General features: G+C 40.0%; 2 protein-coding genes across 7 annotated transcripts in view; both read right to left on the reverse strand.

Annotated features, from left to right (window-relative positions):
- Nucleotides 1-3,411, reverse strand: part of LOC127354506 (sialoadhesin-like) — a 140,136-nt gene extending 136,725 nt beyond the window's left edge. Inside the window, exons 1-3 of the mRNA XM_051384443.1 lie at nt 3,107-3,411; nt 378-734; nt 31-234 (exon numbers count right to left, since the gene is read on the reverse strand). Of these exons, the coding sequence (XP_051240403.1) occupies nt 31-234; nt 378-734; nt 3,107-3,161 (616 nt within the window). The 5' untranslated portion in view covers nt 3,162-3,411. The remainder of the gene's footprint in view (nt 1-30; nt 235-377; nt 735-3,106) is intronic.
- Nucleotides 3,412-9,644: 6,233 nt separating this feature from the next.
- LOC127354729 (stress-induced-phosphoprotein 1) overlaps nt 9,645-22,021 on the reverse strand; it is a 164,719-nt gene continuing 152,342 nt past the window's right edge. The window contains exons 2-18 of one of the 6 annotated variants that reach the window (XM_051384854.1): nt 18,510-18,589; nt 18,251-18,331; nt 18,014-18,094; nt 16,819-16,878; nt 16,360-16,554; nt 15,282-15,353; nt 14,419-14,547; nt 14,158-14,197; nt 13,699-13,789; nt 13,435-13,576; nt 13,162-13,266; nt 12,965-13,052; nt 11,881-11,914; nt 11,371-11,445; nt 10,922-11,024; nt 10,634-10,770; nt 9,645-10,298 (exon numbers count right to left, since the gene is read on the reverse strand). In XM_051384854.1, coding sequence (XP_051240814.1) covers nt 10,172-10,298; nt 10,634-10,770; nt 10,922-11,024; nt 11,371-11,445; nt 11,881-11,914; nt 12,965-13,052; nt 13,162-13,266; nt 13,435-13,576; nt 13,699-13,789; nt 14,158-14,197; nt 14,419-14,547; nt 15,282-15,353; nt 16,360-16,554; nt 16,819-16,878; nt 18,014-18,094; nt 18,251-18,331; nt 18,510-18,589 — 1,640 coding nt within the window. In that variant the 3' untranslated portion in view covers nt 9,645-10,171. Of the gene's footprint in view, nt 10,299-10,633; nt 10,771-10,921; nt 11,025-11,370; nt 11,446-11,880; nt 11,915-12,964; nt 13,053-13,161; nt 13,267-13,434; nt 13,577-13,698; nt 13,790-14,157; nt 14,198-14,418; nt 14,548-15,281; nt 15,354-16,359; nt 16,555-16,818; nt 16,879-18,013; nt 18,098-18,250; nt 18,332-18,509; nt 18,590-22,021 lie in introns of all 6 variants that reach the window. The other 5 variants (XM_051384853.1, XM_051384857.1, XM_051384856.1 and 2 more) reach the window with 5 other exon arrangements.

A 22,021-nucleotide genomic window follows, 5' to 3' on the forward strand; every position in this document is an offset into this window, starting at 1 on the left:
TGTTAATGTAGGACTGTGTAGTAAACTCACACACTGGAGGAGAGGGGAAATCCTCATGTTCTTTAACAGCACAGGAATAACTGTCTGCATAACCAAAGTTGTCTGAAAAAAGTGATTTATATGTTACACTCTGAATTTTCTGACCATTTTTGTACCAGACGTAGGAAGAATAAGGTGGATCACAAATGCTATGACACTTCAGCTCTCTCCATTTGATGAACTGCACCCGGAGATCTGAATTGTGAAGAAGGAACAGGAATGTTATTTTATACAAAACTGTAAACATACACAAATACAAATACACACAACACATTTATATTATTGTTCTCTAGATGTTAAACATTTGGAAATAATTAACAAATGGCTGAAAATGTTACCTGTGACAGACAAAGTGACTCCAGGTGAACCAGAATATTCCCCACCTGGTTGGTTTGTTATGAATCTGAACTTGTACTCAGCTGAGTCGCTCTTTCTCAGGTCTGTGATTCTTAGATGGCAGTTGTTGTTATCACTGATATACTGCACACGACCTGAATACTCTGGGTCTGTTCTCAGATCCACAAAATCATTTCCATTCATTTTAGTAAACCAGAATCTTTCCTTAACGTTGGTATAACGGCCATTTTCCCAGGATGGGTATCTGTAGGTGCAGCGTATGTCCACTGTTGATCCCTTTATGACACAGATCTTAGTAGAGGTGTAAGTCACTCTCCATTCATTCCAACCCTGTACCACTGTAACACAGAGCACATCAGAAACTACAATCAGACTCTAAACAACAGGAGACAGACTTTCATTTGTAGTGGAGGTGCTTCAGTGTGTGAAGCTACATTTCCCCACTTTGGCTATTGTGACATCCCACTGGTGATTTTTTTTTTTTTTTTGAAAAAAGAAAGGGAGGTTTTTTTTTTTTTATAAATATTTTTCAATGTTTTTATTTTATTTACAGAGACAAAGATCATCTTACAGTCCAGTACCAACTTGTGTGAAGGTAGGAGAGTGTGGGCAAAAAAAAAAGTTTTACTGCAGTCTCTGTTATCTTAACTGAGCTTTCTTCTACTATCTTACATCTGTTTTAACAATGTATACTGTAGATGCTGTACATACGTTTTTGTTGTTATTTTTGTTTATGCCAAAGGTATGAAGAAATCTAGAAATCATTCAGTTTGACATGAGAATGTATAATTGTAACCAGCAGGTTAAGTTTACCTTTGTCCTGTGAGTGCGGTGCTGTGTCTGTGTGGTTGCTGAGACGGCTTGTGAAACACGTGAACGTTACACCAGAGATCATAGGAGTGTTGTGAACAGCCAAGGCACCCTTTGTCAGTAACTTATGGGACTCTTTGTGCAAATGTGAGTTACTGTGACTAATATTAACATGTGTCTTTCTGTCCTTACAGAGCAGAGACCACTGCTGCTTTGCTATAAACTGAATTTTATTTCATTTTAATACTTGTTCGACTTATTTGGGCTTTATTATTTTATTTGAACTATTGCCGTTTTTATTTACCAACATGGTGATTTACAGTAACATAATGCAAAGGAAGTGAAAGATATACACATTATCTCTGCAGTTAATCTTTAAGAGCAGTGAAGCAGGACATCAGGGTGCAGTGAAGGAACAGCAATGTACTGAAACTGTGTACTTTAACACACTACATACTGAACGGGATAAAGATATCGGAAGGGTGTGATACATAAAAAAAAGTCTGTTTTGCTTGGTTGCTTAACTGTCTGTGGTCAGGCTGCTGCAGAGTGTGGATGGAAACTGTGTTATCTACATATCACAATAGTTTCCCACACCTCAGTGTTCAGCATTTCTCTTCAAACAGACTTATTCTAGAGAATAGCAGCTGCAAGTACTGAACTTAAAAAAAGGCCCTTCAAATGAACTTTGTCGGAGGAATAGTGAGTTGAGGTAAATTGTACCAGATAATTTCAAGCATTGACTTGATGATAAGATGAATCATAATCACAATTTTGACCTCAATTTCCAAATTTTTTATTTGCTCTTCTCAAACCAAGAAATCTGAATTTGCAGCATCTGTGACATATTCAAGAACATCTGGAATTTACACTTTCCCCAATCTCAGTTAGCTGCTTCTCCAAAAACAAACGTACCAACTGACGGATACAACTGGTTCAGTTCCAGGCAGCAATACTGAAACTTCACTGCTAGATGCCACTAAATCCCACACACTGCTCCTTTTTGGCCAGTCTGGGACAGCACATTTAGCTGTAAACACAACAGGGAGTTTATACAGTGTTGCTTCCCACAGACACAACATTAGCATTGATTGGGAGTCGTGGCTCTGTAGATTATGCACAATGTTGACCAGCTAGTTGCTAACGTTGTATGTTGTTTGGTGTTGGACAGTTAGTGTACAGTGGGCTTATAGAGCGTTTCCACTGAAATCTGCTGCCTGCTGCTGCTGGGAAGGGGTTGAAGAGAGCACTGAGAGGGTACTAATACAGTAAAGTTGTCAACGAGAAGACCAAAAAAATTAGCTGAAAGATGCAATAACAGCACTGAGGGACACGGTAGAGTCAGGTGAATCTCTCACTGTGTCTTCTTTAATACAAGCAACACCTTTTCACATTATACAGTCATTGGCATCATTGTTAAATAGTAATTTGTGAACTTTGCTACTGCAGCAGGAAGCAAACCCTTGTCATATAAAAGACGTGTTACTGACTCTTTTTATTTTCACTCTGTATTACCTGTGTTTGGTTACCAGCCTATAAATTCACTCTTAAGTCACTCAGAGTCAGAACAATGTAGGAGGTTCCATAGAGCGATGAATTTAATTCAACAAATTATTGAGAGGATTCTTTCTTAATGTATCTACAGTCACTACTTCCATACACAAAAACACAACTTCACTCTCTTCAATGGTGCACAATACCTCCGTTTATAATGGTTATGTGCTCTCTGTTGTTTTCAATTTAAAGAAAGACAAGAGAGTGTCTGGTGCTGCAGTGATCACACCACAATGCAGAAAATCAAGTTTAAAATATTTTTATTTTCAAAAAAACTACTACTACATCCTACTCTGAATTTCTGAAGTTTGCTAACTGCCTTATAACCACTGTAGATGTACAGTACCTTGTACAGAGAGAAGGAAGACAACGAATCCACTCGCTGCTGCAGTTAAACTCATAGCTGCTCGTCACGTCTCTGTTAAATTAGCAGGTTGATCACAAACAGTACATGAGAAACACTGTATCCGTCAGTTAATCACAAAAGGAGGATGTGGTCTCTGTAGACAATTTGTTTCTTCTATGGTTGATACAGACTTCAGACTGTTTAAAGCCACCCTGGCTTCCTTCCTCTTTACATTATTAATATGCATGAACAGACAAGTTCCTGTAAACCCCCTCCCAAGTTAAAATGAAGAAATGATTCTTACTGTTGTTATGCAAATGATGCATGAACTTCTTAAAATATAGTTTATGGAAATTACAGGGAGAAGTCACTCATTTGGAAAGTACAATTTGAATCTTGAAGTCGGGTCCAATTTCTTTCCAGTTCCTGTGATAACTGGGCCGTGAATAAAGACATACTGTACATAAAGCACTGTGACCTGGAAAGTGAAACTATGATACTAGAACTCTATTGGGCTTTTATTTTGAGAGAAAAAATAGTTTCATCCCTAGCTGGGTGGAGCTGACATTGTGGGGCAGTTGGTCTGGTGGGACCTGTAGTTCAGTGGTGTGGGGGGTGATTAGTAAATAAGAGGCACCCATTGGCGAGCTGCTTTGTCCCTCCCTTGAGGAGCTGGCACACTGCGTGTCAAGCAGAGTTACCCATGACGGACGTTCTTGCGTTGTTTGTTGGGCTCTTCCCCCTAACAGGCTCCTGTAACCCTGTTAGCATACAGTGATAATTGGGGGCTTTTGTTTTGAAAATTGGAAAATGACACTGTCGTTATACACCTAGTAACAGGGGACTGAGAGACCGACAGGGGACTTTTCTTGGGTCCCCTCTTGGACATACTTTAAATCAACCTAAATTCATGTGAATTGCGCTCTGGTGAACTTTTTACAATTTTTGCCAACAGGACTAAAGGTGTGTGAGTGTTTAATCCATATTCCGCCTTGGCTCTGCAGGCTGGAGCAGGGATTTCAATGACCCATTCACACATGTCGTTTTTAACACACCTTCAGGGTGTGAATGGCTTTAAGGCCAGGACACACCAACCCGACGGCCGATTGTTGGCAGAAAAGCAGTCGGACTGATCAGTCGGCTCCCGTCTCCCCGAGTCGGTCAAAAAACTGCCTCTGAACGCACCAAACCGACGCCGACTGGAGCGTACGTTCTGCGCGTGCGCGAGGCGTAATACGTCCCCATAACAGCAGGTGGCGCTAATCTGTGTTGTCGCCGGAAAAAAAATGAAAAGCGGAAATGACGGATCACTCTAGACCTAGTAAACACAGAGCACGCTGTCGTCAGTCATTGTTTTCATCAGAGAGTGTTGATAGTAGTCAAGAAGGATCGTTATTGTCATTACTCGCTGAACGGAAAATACGATGGTTAATAATAACAAGATACTGGCGTTGGCGTAGTATGTTTACCATCGTCACTTCCGGTTTTCTTATGCACTCACTGATTCGCTAGTCAAGGGCTAGCACTCCACCAATCAGATTGGTCATTGAGGCCGATGGCCACTGGTCGATTCTACATGTCGAATCGGCCAAAATGAACGCCGACGCCGACTGACGACGGCACACTCGAGTCACCGACCTTGCCTGACTGTCCGACGACATCCGACGGCCGATTATCGGGTTGGTGTGTCCGGGCCTTAAGCCGCAGGATGTCTTTCAGACTGTAGAGGGGCTATTACAAAGGCTATAGTGAAGAAACCAGTCTCTTAAAACTGGATGTTTTGTTTTGTAAAAAATAGATATAAAGGCTCAGCTTTATTGAAACATGATTTGTTATTGTGTTTCTGTGACAAAAAAGGCTCACCTTCAGTGGATGTCCTAAGAATCAAAAATTTAAATAGTATTAACATAAAGGGCTGTCCAAAAGATAAGATAGACTTTATTGATCCCACACTGGGGACATTCACAAAAAAGATTAAAAGGGAGTAATAAGTATTTTAAGAAAAAAATAAAAAACAAGGAAAAAATGAGTAATAAAATGGTCAGCAGTAAGATCCTCTTTTCAGTTTTAATAAATAAACCTGACATCAGACTTTGACTAGCCCTTTAAAGTGGCTCAGTCCCAAAATACTTACTGACCACTTTTCACTTTTCAACATAATATTATAATGTTATTTGTAACAAAACAATAAGGCTCAACTGATGTGGATTTCCTAACTAGTTTGTAGCATCAGATTGTTTTAGAATTAAGGGCTATCCAGAAGGCAGGGCAGTAAGAAGTACAACATTTTAAAGTAATTTAAAAAGAAAAAAAAAATCAGGAATTAAATGAGCAGCAACATGATCCTTTCTTTTTAGTTTTAAGTAATAAACTTCACATCAGACCTTGACTAGCCCTTTAAAGTGGCTCAGTCCCAAAATACTTGCTGTCCACTTTTTACAAGCACTGGATGTCAGTTTTTCAATAAACAAGCTCAGAAACATCTTATGTCAGCTGAAAAATATCTGAATCAAAAATGTGTGGACTGTTAGTTTAATGTTTGTAGTAATTACTTTATGAAGCCTTTACTTTAAAAGTTAATGTGAAACTATTGCTGATGTTACAGGCCTCAATCATGAGTTACCCATAAGCAGGTACAGTAAAAGCAAAGATAGGAGACGTTACTTGTGATCGCTCAGCAGGATGTTCTGTTTGAGGAGACGCCTCACATAGCCCTACTAGCGCTCACCAAGGACACTCCCTCTTGTGGCACAACTGGGAAATTGCACTTTCAAAATTACTTCTCCAATATCTTGTAACAATTCATTAACATTTTACCTTCTTCACTGGCTAATACACAAAACATTTTAACAATTGTGACTATACATTTGTAGGCGTCACTGAACAAATCAGTAGCAGAAACATGACAGGGACTTGTTATTAAAATCAGAGGGCATGTTGGTAAAGAGCAATAAACACCTCAAGCATTTTCTTGAGGGAAACCTTTGTCATTCTGCACTGTTAAGCTTTGATTCAAGGCAGAAACATTACACACGCTTGTTTGTTGTTGTTTATCATACCATTAAGAGGTCAAAAAGTTATGTGAACTGCATATAAAGGGGACACCTGAAAGACACCTGCAGGTTGAGAGAAATTAGTGAGCAGTTGGTTAGTTACTTAAAACTAAAGTCAACAGAAATGATGACTTTTGAAATTGTGTATGAGTAATCGTATAGACATGAAAGTTCATGTCTATAAGATTATAGAAACCACACAACAACCACATATACTAATTAATACACGCAAAACAAATCAGTAACGATAAAAACAAATGTAAAATATATAAAACTGAGAAACTCAAATAGAAAATCAAGGCATGCAATGACTAAGCTGAGCAAGATTAATTGAAATCAGATTAAATTAAGTAAATAAATGATATTTAACATGATAAAGCTGTCCCACTCTGACATAAGACAGAGAGGATTGGTCAAAGGACTGTATACAGTAAAACCAGACCATACAGAGTCTGAAAACAACAGTCCAGGCTCTCCAGGCGGAGGTGAACATTCAAAATGAGAGAGAGAGAGTGAGCTCAAGGAAAAAGTGAAGAGCAGCCAGAGTGACATTAGGAACCTTCCCCAGAGAGGAAGGATAAGTTGGAAGAAGCAAGACACCTCCATTATAAAAACCTCAGCTCACTGATTATCAGGAACGCTACGAGAAGATGTTAGGAGATCTGATACAGGCATATGGAGAAACTAAAGTCAGCATGCAGGCTGAACACAGGTGGCAGAGTATCTCCAGAACAATGAGGAAAGGACCAATAATGCCACCTGGAGAACTGCAACGCAGGAAATACTTGGAACTTTAAATATTATTTGAATAATTAATGAAGGCACACAGGCACAGAGACCTGTTTTCACAATAAACCAAAATGTTTTATAAAAAGAAAAGTAATAAAAAGCGATCAGGTCTGAAGTTATGTGTCTTTAAAATGGCTTGTTAAGTGGCTAATTAATAATTGTATTATTAAACACCACTTGTAAAAGCTATTATTGCATTTCTATGTACATGTGTGTCTTCAGTGTCTATTGGAGATAGACACTCCATGTCACAGTGCTGGGCTCAGTCTGAACTCTCGTCCCACAGCCCTGATAGTGATGGAAGAATTTAGAACAATCAGTTATAAAAACCCATCTAGTGCTGCTAACAGAGACAATAAGAGAACGCACATTTGCGCTGGGCGACGCAAATTACTTGAAGATGCCAAATTCTCCCCGTTCGTGATTTCCTACAAGATGAAAATATTGAACTTTGAGCTCAATATTTGCACAGGTCGTGGGGTGTTTGCCGTGTTATATTTATTTATTTATTTATTGATCCAGGAGGGAAATGAAAGCGTTACAGTTCACATTCAAACAGAAAAGAGTCAACAACAAGGCAACAAATAATCAAGTGACGATTTGAAGCAGAATATATAAATAACAAAGAATAAAAAATAACATATCTGTAAGAAAAGAAAAGAAAAACAAAAAATAAATAAAAGCTGCTGTGAGCCATGGGGGTACAGATTCAATTCATACCACCAGTAAAGTGAATAACTCAAGACCAATGTGTCAACAGTCCTCTTTCTTTACTTCGCTTTAGTTTTTCTCTTTTATCTTGGTATCATGTTGACAGATACAGGGCTCCTACTGTAGGGGGTGAATGTAATCAGTGTTCGGATGTGGTGTGGGTATGTTAAGGCTGTCTTCTCTTTCAATTGCAACTTTCATTGCAATTCAACTTTTCAGCTTGTGGTCAAGAAGATCTTCCCTATAAAGAACCGCCCTCTGGCGAAAATCCCCTCAAAAGCTCCTGATAAATATTGAAGACTAGATTCTTTTTTAATGTATAAATCCGATTTAGAAAAAATAAAACTATGCTTTATAGTTAGGTTAGATGTATTAGATCATGCGATAATATTCAATGAAGCAAACACTGACCAGTAGAAATAAGTGCACTGATTTAGAGACTAAACAACTCCCTTTTAAAATAACACTGAATTCAAAAATAAAAAAGAACAATAAAACAATATATTGAGACTAATAATAATAATAATGGTGAAGTCTTCCCGTTGGTGGTTTGAGAGGGAGTTAAAGTTGTCATTAGAGGCATTTAAGAAAAAGCAAAGAAAAAAACTTGGAAAGTAGCCTGACGAGACTCCAAGAACATAAAAAGAGATCAGACAAACAAACCTGATGGTGATGTGGATCAGCCAGCTCAACTCAAGTACATCACAGTTTGGACGGAGCTTCAGGGTCTGGAAAATTAAGCCAACGCGGAGCTCTTCAGTTGTCACTATCAATTAAAGGCAGTAAAAGCCCAAAAAAATAAAATAACATAACATTTTGTGGCCTGTAAGCACTGCACTGCACATACACACCATCCTAACAACTTCTGAGAGGACAGGATTGGAAGACATGAAAGTATAAAGTTTTATTCACTCCTACTGTGCCTGTTGTGATGGTTAAGATTCAGTTTCACCATCATTACTAAACAATTTTACGCATTTATGTGTAAACTCCATAGGAAAACAGACCTGATCCAGCAGCTGCTGATGCCAGAAGGTCCAACTGCAGACTTCATGTCTGGGGACCTCACAAAGAGGTACATGTACATAGCTTATGTGGGCAATCTGAACAATGACTCAGGGTCATTCTGATTAGGTTTGATTTTTTTAAATCATTTTTTTAATCAGCATTTAATCAGTGTGATTAAATGCATTGATAAATGTGATAAATATGATAAAAGGATAATAACATAAGAACACCATAGGATGGTGATGGTTGAAAGCGCTGCAATCAGCTGTCAAACTGGATGATTAGTTATACAGAAGGTTAGAGCTGTCAGTCTCAGTGGTTTAGGTACGGTGACACACATCTGAGGGACCCCTGGCTGCAGTGCCTACGGTGTCTGCAATAAATGGGCATGTGTGTTAGTGAATGAGTAAAACTTACCTGCCACAACAAGCTGATATAACGGGGACATAAGATGCCTGCTTCTGTTCTTGGATTCACAGTCTTAATACCCACTGACCCACTGAAGTCAGCGATAATCAGTCTTTTGGATTCTTTTGGAATCTTTTCATTCTCCGTGTACCGGGTATAACCAGGAACTGGCTAAGCATGTAGTGCTACATTGAAGCGTTAGCATTTAGCACAGCCTCACAACACTGGTTAACAGTACCATCCTGTTGGGAAAGTGCTGGAATATTACTATTTTGACCAAAATATAAGTTAAATAAGTTAATGTGCAACTTGCATCTGTGCGATTTACAGTGCTGTAAAGTTGTCATGAACGGGGAGATGAGCTATAGAGACCAAAACCGTTGTACCAGGCTGCAAACATGTAAAGTTAGGCATTTTAATACAGGGCCTTATGGGGATTGACTCACTTCTAGAGCCAGCCTCAAGTGGCCGTTCAGGGAACTGCAGTTTTGGCATTTGCCAGGCACAGAGGTTGGATTGGAAAGGCTGTGATAGCTGATTGAAGAAGGTGTTGAGTAAACCCAAACACATTTTAATGTAGGTTTCATTGATTTATTGTTTTTATCTCTTTTTGAAAGATATGAAAATAAGTCTTGACTTTAAGGCAATTCAACAGTGGTGTTAAAGAGAAAGTTTGTCACAGAACTGGGTTTTGGTAGAGTTTTCAACATGGTTCAACCAACCCTATTTGTCCAAGTAAATCCTTGCAACGATTACATACTTTCCACAGAACAGGAATATCCAAGTGTTCGTCAGGGTCTTCCAGGATCCAAATGGAGCGAAGGAACTCCTCAGTGAAGCTTCCAATAAATTAAATTCCCTCCTAACGCTATGAATTTATTATTAAAGCATCTCTCTGAGGTTGAAATTCCTCATTATATCAGAGTCACAACCCCTGACTTTATCCCATAGATACCATATCTGACTCTCTTTCTCACACACACATTCAGCTGTCAGTGCTGTTCTCGCTGTCCTCGTTCCTCTTCCTACTTTGTAAATCCTTCCGTTTGTGCCTTGGTGCTGTGCTCGGGAGCGTAGGGGGGCACAGTTAGGGTGGTCACAGTTTCTTGTCTCGGCCTTGTTGGTCTGGTATGTGTTTGAAGCGGCACTTGTCGCCATAGAAACAGCCCGTGGTCCGCCAGTAGAAGCACTTGTCTCCATCTATAGGTACACACCGTCTGGGCCTGTACAAACAGAACCAGAGGAGAAAATCCTGCATCATATTCACAGATACATGCACATATGGTAAATGAAGGTAATGGGATGCTAATAGTGCATGGAGATTATTAACCACTGAAAAATTCCACTAGGCTTGGTGTTCACTTCTGTGCTGAAAGTATTATACTGTGATTACTGTGTGCTTGCAAATGATAGGTTGCTATATTATTATATACTGTAGTCTCTGATTGGAAAAGCTCAGGAATCTGGATTTCCTCCCTCGTGGAGAGTCATTACTTTCAATGTGAGTCACCAACATAATGACATTTAATAAATATGTTATGTGTAAGTTGCTTGATACCCTGCAGCTGAGCTCTGCTGTGTTCCAGCAGCAGTGGAGCTGAGGCTGGTGTTGGTCCTTTGTATGGTGGGCAGGGTCCGCTGGACCCAGCGGTCTGGATACCTCATCACCAGCTTGCTGCTCCCCAGCTCCACCCCCTGGACGGAAGGAAACAACACAGTGGATCAAACTTAGTGGAACCAGAACAGGGTGAAAACTGCACTTTAACATACTCGGACACTGACATCCAAGATGCTAAACATCAAGTCAAGTTTTTTTACCTGGAAAGAGAGCCTACCCACGACTCACCTGCAGATTCTCCAGGGCTGTGGCAGCCATGTTGGCATTCTTGAAGTTGACGAAGGCACAGAAACGCTCATGAAGAACTCTGATGCTCTCGATCTCACCGAACCTAAAACCATGGACACACAGAGGCATTAAACTTCAGTACAGCAGTGTGGTACAAGTACTACTTTAACTACTTCTGTAACTATATTAAAGCTACTACTGCTTCTCACATCTTGTTTTTCTGTCAGCAGGATTACGGAAAAACTACCAGCCAATTTAAATGAAACCTGGTGGAAGATTGTAAGCATACTACCACAACTGCTAATTTTACCTTTGCTAAAACATTCACTACCACAAATATATCACTATTAGAGTAAAAAAAAACATGTCTCCAGAGAGAACAAGGAGAACGAGACCAGGAGCAGCCAGGTACACACACACACACACACACACACACACAGTGTTTTTACATTTTGAAGAGATCCCAGAGGTCTTTCTCTGTAACTTCCAATGTAATGTTCCCAACCCACAAAGAGCGACAGCTCCTGGAAGAAAGAAAAGATGAAAAAAAAACAAGTGAAGAATGTGAACAGGAAGTCAAAGTAATGCAAAGATCACAGAAGAGGATAAGAGAGAACGATTATTGGTCCATTATTTGATTATTTGTTGTTATTATATGGAGCTATTATTGTAATAGAACTATTTAAAAATGTGAGTGGAGGGTTGTCTAACTGTATCTCAATATGTGAGTGTGTAATAAGATTTGTATAAATATTATCAGACACAGAACCAAAATTTGTGTACATTTACAATATCATTTAGAAAATGTAAAACTATAACTAATAACAAGATTTGTTTGCTTTGTGTTGGACACAGCTCAGTATTATAGGTTATACGTAACATTCACACTCCAAAACATAGTCTGTATTCCTAAAAACTTCGAAGTGAGTGTGATTATGTTTGTTGCTTATACGACCTACCCACTCCGGTCCAGCTCAGATGTGTGCTTCAGTGCTGGGAAGTAAAAGAAGACAGGAAGCAATCGTCACGTAATGACAGACTAATGAAAACAGTACAGAGCATCAGTGACATTTATTTAACATGATTAACCATTGTGGCAACACTAATGTGCTGACACTGTATGAACTGTGGCAACACATCAATAAACTTCATTTGCACACTGAACCTTCCTTATGGTGCCACATATGGTTTAATCATACTTTAAAACCATCAACCGTTACGCATGTGAGTGTCTTACTGAGTACTGCATGCACTGTGAGATGAGATAGGTTCATTTAACTCAAACAATTGTTGAAACTGATTACATCAACATTTTTAGCTTTTGTAATTTTTAGTGAGATTGGCTTGATTTTGTCATTTTTATTTGTAAAAAAAAATTACTAGTAAAAGGTTATTAATCAGCAATGATTCTGTAACTTACAAAACTAAGTACAAATTACTTGTAAAAAAATGTTAAAGTTTTTTTACCTAAAAGAGTTTGTGTTACTTAAAAAGTTGATGTAATCAGTTTCAACAATTTTAGTTGAGTTAAATGAACTTATCTGGTTTTACACTGATTATATTTCACTGTGCATACTACATAGTTTTCTGTCTCATTGATATAGATCATAACATATCTTCATATCATTATATAGTAGTACATTTATATTTTACTTTCCATGTAGGCCATGTACTGTCTTTTTACACTTAAAGGACCAGAGAGTAAGTTTGTTTGGAACAATGTGAAATGTCTAGAGACAGTGTTTGGCTTGTCTGTGGTTCAACATAGCGACCTCTGTAAATAAAAACTGCTTATTCTCATTCTGAGGAAACAAAATCACTATATATCTCATTTTCAGGTAATTATAAACTAATGAAAACACACCTATGACTATTATATATATTCCATTTCTGCCAAGTCCTCCAGAATGTTACACACAGGATCTTGCAGTCATTATGTATCAGTAGTAGCAGCATGTTTCTGCTATTGATGTCTGATGTGACTTTAACTGGTCGCAGTGCTTCCCCACTGTGGACAGGAATGGTACTGCAGCTGACTCTTACTTTTGGCCTCCGGTGACGTGAGGACCGCCTGAACGGTGGTGAACTTCTCCAGCAGCAGTTTACTCTGCTCTTCCTCAAAGCCCAACACCTAAAGTGAAAAAAAATAAAATAAAACTGAGCAACTCAACTATGGTCAGTAGATTTAAGTCGCCTCATGTAACAGATTCAAGCATGACATTAGGACAAGAACACCTCACCATGAGCTGTAGGACCCGGCAGGTATTAAGTTTACTGCATGCTTCCTTACAGTGCGGATCCAACTTCAACACCTGCTCTATGGCCTTCTCTGCTTCACTGTACCGCTGGCACACACACACACACACACACACACACACACACACACACACACACACACACACACGTCACCAGCAAGAAATGACATACATTTTATGTCCAAATGTGAAATCACAGAATGGAAATGAATACTTTTTGGTTGGAATGTATTAGTCTGTTGTACAGCAGGAGCTGACCTTTAACCCCATCAGAGCACACCCTTTACGGAAGTATCCCTTCGGCCAATCAGGAGCCAGCTGAATGGACCTCTGAGCGTCTGTTAGGGCAGGGCCGTACTGCTCCAGACACCAATAACAGTAAGACCGATTCCCATAAAACCTGAGAGTCACACAGACGGAGAGATGTGTTTAAAGTGAATGTGAAGGACACAGAGGAAGAACGAGGTGGAACGACCACAGGAAGAGGAGTTAGTGTGTAGTGGAGCTCGTGTTTCAGCTCACCTGTGGTCCTCGGGGTCGCAGTCGATGGCTTTTGTAAACATGTCCACTGCCTGGCTGTACTGGCCTTGCTCGAACATCTGAATTCCCTGCACTAATGAATGCAAACACGCACATACACACATACATTTAACCTTTTGAACTTTTGAGGACCCACAAGGGGTCGCCAAAGCTTCACAGGGGGCTGCAAGGCCTTCTTGATTTGAAGGAGTGTAAGAAAAGCCTAAGCCTGTATCTCAGCATTTTGCTAATTTCTGTGACGAAAACTAAATGAAATTGTTATTTTTGATGTTTAGATTATTATTTAAGATCTAAAGTTTGAAGACCTGATCATAAACTACAATTTTTGTAGTTTGTGCAGTATTTGTACTAATGGTTATCAAGCTAATGAGTATCTTGCATATATTTGCATTAGTAAAAGTGCATAAGGTGTATCTAAAGAACAACAAATTGATGATTCACCTGTAAGAGATTCCCCCCTCCTCTTCATTTTGTTCTCCACCTGCAATCACAACAGACAGTTTTGTGTGCGTAATGCTGATTTCCCTCGTTTCCAGATCAGACGAATCCATAAAATATGCTACCAAATACGCTGGAGAAGGACTGTGGACTGGATAAAATGACTACAAACTGGATGAATGGATGGAACAGCTGCATACTTGTGGCCCTCTGTGTGTGTGTGTGTGTGTGTGTGTGTGTGTGTGTGTGTGTGTGTGTGTGTACCTGGCTGCTCCTGGTCTCGTTCTCCTTGTTCTCTCTGGAGATCTGTGTTGCTCTGTTCTTCGGGGCTTTGAGTTTGATGTGGCTGGCAGCTTTGGCCACAAATGCACTGCTGACGTCCCACTCCGGCTCCTGAAACGCCAGGAAGTAACACAAAACACTGAGTACAACAGTACAGCTGATAAAAGGGTGCTAGCTACTGTTTGTAAAAAGAAAAGACATGTGCTCGGACCACATGCTGATTTCAGTGTTTATCAAATCAACGTGGGTTGATCTCTGTTACTGTTCAACTGCACAGTTCCTTCAGGTTTAGCCAGGTAAGTACCTGCAAGTCACAGATTTCTCCACACACCATCAGGGCTTGCTTATACTTACGGTTTTCCAAATAGTTGTGTTTTAGGACTGAATCGTGTTTTTTGTGTGTGCCAATTGAAACAAATGTATAGTATTGAAACCAATATAATCTCTGAGAGGTCAGAGTGCAGGTGGAGTGCCTCTGGAGCAGATAGAGGCTCGATGTCTTGCCCAAGGACAGTGCACTTGCTATTATGGGATTTGACCTTATGTTTATGAAAGAAAACTCTCTTTAACAACCAGACCACCCTGCCATCCTCCTAAGTCAGTAATGCCTTGAATCGCATTTAACATTTCAGGCAGACATGTTGAAACCTGACATGGCTCTACATGAGACTGCAAACCTGTATTTGCTGCATTACAGTGCTGTTTCATGGTAAGGGTGTGTTCATACTGAGAATGTTTGGAGAAAGTTATTGAAAACTCTGCAGTGTTCACTTCTCTACTTTGGTTAGTTTTTAGCAGGGGAGCCAATCAGACGCAGCCGCTACAAAGTAACTGCACCGAGATACCTTAAAATAGAGGTCTTGGTCCTCTTTCCTTGGTCCAAGGAAAGTGTGGTGTGCTTCAGCTTCATTCATGTTCTTAAATGGTATAAACACAAGAGATGGTAAATCACGGAAAAGAGTACAGACAAGTCTATTAGAGCTTAGTTGAAGTTACAAGTACCGGTGCTGTATTTATTTTAATCCCCTAAACTCTGAATTGCAGGATGAAATTTTACCATTTTTACAAAACTTGTGAAACCATTTTTCATTTATAAGCCTCTGTCTGCTTATAACGTGGCAGTGAGAGCACAGACAAACCCCATACAAACATTGTGGACCAGACCAAGGCAATCTAGACGTGCAGCACAAGGGTCTGTTGTGGCAATTAGAACACCTGATGCTATGATAATACTTATACTGGGACACAAACAAGTCACAAGCAAATCACAAGTTTCACCTCCTCCATATTGTTGCCCCAACTGCTTCACTTATGTAATGGAGCAACAAGCTCTGCTTTGTACATCCTATAGCTTACAATACACGTAACACAGCTGTTGTCTTTGTCCAAAACATATTCCTCCTGGATGATATTTCCACTCGCACTCCAGCTTTTACATCCTGACGACAGCAGTTATGTGGTATTATGGCTACTGGGAAGCCGAGAGCACTGCCGAACAGGGCTCAAAAAGGTGGTTTAACACGGTTGTTTGTACATCTGTGCAGGGTCAGACGCCCTTCTGCAGTGCACATTGACATGATTTGCTCCAACCTGGGACCCCGAGGGGCCACAAAATGTTCATCAATAAATAATTTTTTGGAGTGGTCTTTCTATCAAAAACTAGTTAGCAAGTTCCTCTCTACTGGGATTTAACCAGCACTTATTTTCTTGAAGACCGTTGAGATGTGTACTTTGATCTCTGTTTTTAAGGACGAATACATTTTAATAGGAGTATATGTCCCACAAGGATTCAACGTCTCACTCATGAACACTTAAACAGGACATTTGTATCTTCAAGAACACTTTGCAGGACTGTCAAACCATCAGGTCGCCCTGTGCTTGCTTTATTTTGAAGGGTGACTGATATACTAGTAGTTGACCCACCTCCTCGGAGGTTCTGTGGGGCAGCTGGCGGTTGCTCTTGTTCTCTGTCGTCACAAGGGCAGGGACTGATTCAGGGTTGAATTTGTTTCTGGGCCGAACGGGGGTCCATTCCTCCTTCTCCTCTTTCTCCTCCTCCTCCTCTTTCAGTTCCTCCTCACTGTCACTGTCTGACACGGCTCCAGCCACTTCCTCTTCCTGTTAAAAGTTAAAAAGAATTATTTAAAAACTACCACAAAAGAGGAAGTCACATATTCTTAGTAGGGTTTACGAAAGGTATTATGTAACATACGAATGACAAAATGGCAAATTTATTACATGCAGATTAGTGAGTGATAATGCTATTTATAGATATAGATCATGTTTCATAAGAGTCTAAATACCTTTTGGATGAGTAAGACTGTATAAAGTAACGTCATGAGATAATAAATAGAACAGCAGATTAGGCCCTGGTGTTGTCACCTGCTCTGATGCATCCTCCATCCTCTCCTCTCTCTCTAGTTTCTTCCGTTCTTTCTGCCTCTGAAAGGAAAGCATGAACATGGTGGCTGTGGGATGGTACAGAGACATGTATGGACCATATACCGTCAATGGTATGCACACAGCTGTTGATGCAGACGTGCAGTCACAAAAAGTGAGGAAACAAGTGTGGGAACAGTTCAGGAAGAGGGTGTGGCAAAATGCATGAAAACAGAGGAGGAGGTAAACAACAGCTGTTAAGAAAAGTGTGAAGACAGGTGGCGCGATGATGGTGGCATGAATAAATAAGGGTGCGGTAGCAGGTGTGGTGATGTGTGAAATAGACACATTCATTTGAGTTAGTAGAGGAATCAAACAATGAAGCCTTGAGCTGCTCCATGCACTACATATATTTACTCCATGTTGTTTTTTAGATGTTTTTAGAGCGGTTTACATGTGGGGAACATGGTGCATTTTAAAGCAGAAGCACATAAGAGTGATGTTGTGGGCATAATGTCATTATATGTCATTGTACTAAACCAACGGACACGTTGTAGTTAGTTCTGTATGTTGATGATGTTTTCTAAATTCAGACATTTCTAAAAAACACAAAAGGCACAAATAAGTAGCAGATGAAGATAAAAGGCTATCACTGTCTTTAAACATGCTGTACATGCCGAAATCATACATTTGTATTCTGAATTATATTTTTAAATGTGGGTTTTACTTTTATTAAGTTTAATTGTTAATCTGCTGTCCTTTTATTCATTCCTTGGTACAAATGCGGTGTTTGTATTTGTACCGGTTCTGTATTTGTATGATATGTCATTATTTTTTGTAGTTGCAGCTCATGAGCCTTTAAGTGTATCGTCATGTCAGTAGGGATGGAAATAGATTCGATTTTACTGATAAATCGAACATTCCCTTATTGATCCCTGATTAATTTCCTCTGTGGGGGAAAAAGTAGGCCTAAAGGTGTTCAGTGCAACAGTTTTATTATCTTCGAGTGTGAAACAGAGCAGAATTATATTGGTTTGCAATAGGCAACTGCCAGAAACCATCCCGGTATTGATTAAAGGAATTGAGCCTTGAGGCGTACGATTACAATGGATTGGACAATTTGGAACCGGTTCTCAACTGCAACCGGTTCTCGATTCCCATCCCTACACCTCAGTCACATTGAATTATTCTTACTCACTTTCCTTTTCGCTCTCCTCCTCTCCGCTCTCCTTCTTGTTCTTTCCTCATCTTCCAAACCCTCCTCGCTGTTCAGCATCGCCTGCTCAAGACATAATAACACATTCAGTATCCAGTTACCTGATGGACCTAAACGCAAAAATGATTTAACAGTGCAGCAATGATGCAGAGAGGGAGAACATAGCTTGGTGGGGATTTTTTTTCTTAAAACTTTGTATGCCTGTAGAAAAGCTGGCACCTTTTGAATGGAGTCCCATGAAGCCCAGCATCTAGCGGCCATTAATGATACTGCATCAAGGCAGTTCAGCATTGGCTTCAGCTTCGTGAGACATCAGAAATGTAAATGTAAACGAGAAACTGTCATCTATGTTACCCTACAAGTACATTTTATGTATGTGTTAAACTAGTAATCCACTTATTGATACACAGAGGTCCAATACAGTATTTCTATAACTGACCACAAACTGTGTGTACGCTATAGTAATCCTTCAGTGTACCTGTGATGAGCTTTGGTCTTTTCTTCTGTCTGTCTGTTCAGCTCCATCCTGAACCTCCATCTCCTCCTCACCTGGCCCATCTAGACACACACACACACACACACACACACACACACACACACACACACACACACACACACTTATTTATTTTTTAATTAAGGTATGACAGAAAAAGATGAACATCCATTTACTTCTACGGCAGTCGGTTTAAATACAAGTTGCACAATGTTTTGTTTATCTAGTGAGAGTGTATGTGTGTGTGTGTGTGTGTGTGTGTGTGTGTGTGTGTGTGTGTGTGTGTTGACTTTAAATACCTGCCTGACACATTTTCCATGCAAAACTACACAGGTCACAGGTGGCAGCTTGTGATTGGATGATGAAAACAGAGGGAATGACTGAGTGGGAAAACTTTCAGAGAGCATGAGGCTCTCTATCGGAAAACATATTTACTACATACAAATTCAAATAAAAGCCTACATAGTCAAATAACAGCCGTTATACAAATAATATCCTGAGAGGTGGTCTGTTTGAACAAGTTAATGTCTGTCCTAAATAAAAGATAGTAAAATAACAGGTATGTGTTCTGTAATGACTCACAGCGGCACTGTCAATATGTGTGTATGTGATGATTTATGAACAGCTGATAGTGTTTCTTAGAGAGTGATGATAAATGTGCATACTTTTTACTTTGCCACATTTGCCATTTATGCCTTCGTTTCAACTAGTCTGCTCTAAATGGGGAATTGAATGCAGGGGACGGGAGGCGAAGGAGGAGTCGCTCTACTGCGGAGGCCGGAGGACAGCTGCCTGGAGGAAAAATAAGCACGATGCGATGAGGACAGGAGCAAAACCCAGAGCAAAAAGCAGCTTCCAGTAACAATCCCTGGTCAGTTACATGACTGCTGTGATTGCTCATGATGCTTGCTGTGCCTCGCGGAAAAAACACTGAGATCTCAACTTATAAAACCTAGTTTTTGTTTTGATTTGCTCTATTCTGCCACTAGTCGATCTGTTTCATATATATCGCAGTTAGGAGATGAGATGGTAAGCTGAGTAAACTACCTGACAGATAAATGTATTCTGGTCACTACCGTATGTTTAGCTCATAGGCTGCCACCAGCTTGTGATGAACTGGCATATTGTAATTTAAAGACTGAAGTCTAACCCTTCCTAAATATGAGACACACAATGTCACACAATTAACACAAATACAGTGGATGTTGTTGGTTAGGTTTTTACACTGAATGCATGCCATCAGTTTTTTGGCAGCACAAACTGGCTGTTTATTTTTCCTTGTCTTTTCACTGCTTTTTTAATGTGTCGTCTGTGATCAATTATCCCCAAAAATACTCAAGCTGCAAATTATAAATGCAACTCTGAAATGTACCAAGGCAGTTTCAGCTAAGCAATCTGAGTCGGGATGTATCAGAGTCTCAATCTTGAAACGGTTATGGATCCTTTAGATCAATTAACAACACACAGAACCATGGTGAGACTTCTGCGGTTATATGGATTGAGAAAACTTTTCGGTGCATGCTGATATGACCCCAGGCAGGCGTGTGTGTGCTGGAAAGAGGGGAATCCTCTTCCCATCACCCTCATACCACACTAAGAGGTCACTCTGCCAGAAATATCTAAAGGCTTGTGGACAGAAATAGAGATCAGGTAGCAAGAAGCATTCTAGAAATATTCAAGAGAGAAATATTTCACTTTCACGCTTGTGTTTAAATTTTAGCTGAACCTGAGAATGTTTCTATATTCAAGAAGTGGGTTGACACATTTACCCACCAGCCTTTGGTAAAAACCCAGCCATGTTACCAGAACTTAGATGGTAGTACATTCTCACTCCGCTGAAGCAGATCAGTTGCCCTGCACTCTCCCCTGCAGCGGGAAGAGACGCAACAGCCGGCAGGTTTTAATTTCAAGTGAGGACCCACATGTTTTCCTCGCAGTATTGACATGCCACTGTCTATTTGCAGGGCCAGAAGTAAACAAGAATAAATCCCAGCACATAAATCCCTTAGATGTAGTTAAGAGGCGGTCAGCGATCCACCTGCTTTTATTTTACGTCTGGCTGAAGTAGAAAAGTAAAAAAATTGCGACTAAGTGTGGAAACATAAATCATGACTTTCCAAAGTCAGCTGAAGCTTCTGCTCCACTTTAGAGAGCGAAAACAGCAGCCAGCAAAAACATCAGATCTCTATAAAGCAATGAGGAAACTTTAGCTGGCCTAAAATTAATGCATGAAACAAACACAAATGCCATCATTTTGTTTCACGCTCTTTTAATTACATCGTCTCCTTGCACCTTCTGCACCCGATCGGAGAATTAGCACCACCAGCTGTGTATTTATTTATTTTTTGTGGCAATTTTATTGAAATTTGGCTAAAATTTGCACTATATTTGGACTTACCACCTCACCATTACATACTTATTTACTGTAAAATATCCAGCTCATTACATATGTAGGCCAGAATACTTTAAGGGATCTTTATTAAGATGTGTGCATTTTGTTTTTTACTAATATAAATGTAGGTTGCACGTTCTGGACTAATGATCCAAAGTATTTGTACTGTACTGCCTGAAGCCAACATTTCGTTTTCCTCAAACGTTGACAGATGAAAGGGAATAGACCGTTCGTGGTGAAAACCTCTGGAGTAGAAACTGAATCTGTTTGGCATTAAGAACCACAACTCTACCTGACTCACAGTGAGACCAAAAGGCAGATGAAAAGGAGGAATAACCAGAGAGGAAAGGCGGGAGGATGTTTGTGAGAAAATAACATGCGTGTCTCGGACAACCATCCACATTTAGCCCATGCCAAATTATAGGTTTGTCACTGAAACACATTGCCCGTCTCTACGACATAAAATCACTTACATGAAGACTACAGCCTAAAGAATATTCAGCTATTTTACAGTATGTATTGTGTTCTGGAGCACAGCTGCAGATTCAGACTGATCAGTTTCACTGACGGTGTAAGCACAGATTGATCATCAGCAATCGCCCCCTTCTGACGGATGAAGGGATGTCAAACAGTCTGCAAACACCCACACATTCCTGAGAAGAGGTCTTGTCCGGTTATTCAGTGAAAACACCTGTGTAGTCATGTAAGACTGAAGGTTTTCCCTAGAAATGATTACTTCCAGGGATTATCTTTTCCACAGCTCAAGTTTGATTTTAAAGGCAGATCAGCAGATAATTAAGCATAAAATGATGTTCATTAGATTGTGTGATAGTATTATGTGCTATTATATCTAATGCTTATGTAGTAGAACAATGTATACTGTCTCTGAGGTCTCAACATTTCCAGTTTTTAACTCGTTCATACGGTTAGAGGGCAGTCCATGACTATTTTTGCAGTCCCGACCTCATTACTGCGTGGGGTAAGCCTGATGACCATACCGGATTACCGTTCCTTTTGTATCATCTGCACGTTATCTCGGTCTGGGATTTCAAACCAGGGAGCAGAAGGTACTTCTGCTGTTGCCAGGGTTTACGTGGAGAGATTG

Source organism: Dicentrarchus labrax, unplaced genomic scaffold (assembly GCF_905237075.1).
Source record: "Dicentrarchus labrax unplaced genomic scaffold, dlabrax2021, whole genome shotgun sequence".
Taxonomy (NCBI): Eukaryota; Metazoa; Chordata; class Actinopteri; family Moronidae; genus Dicentrarchus; species Dicentrarchus labrax.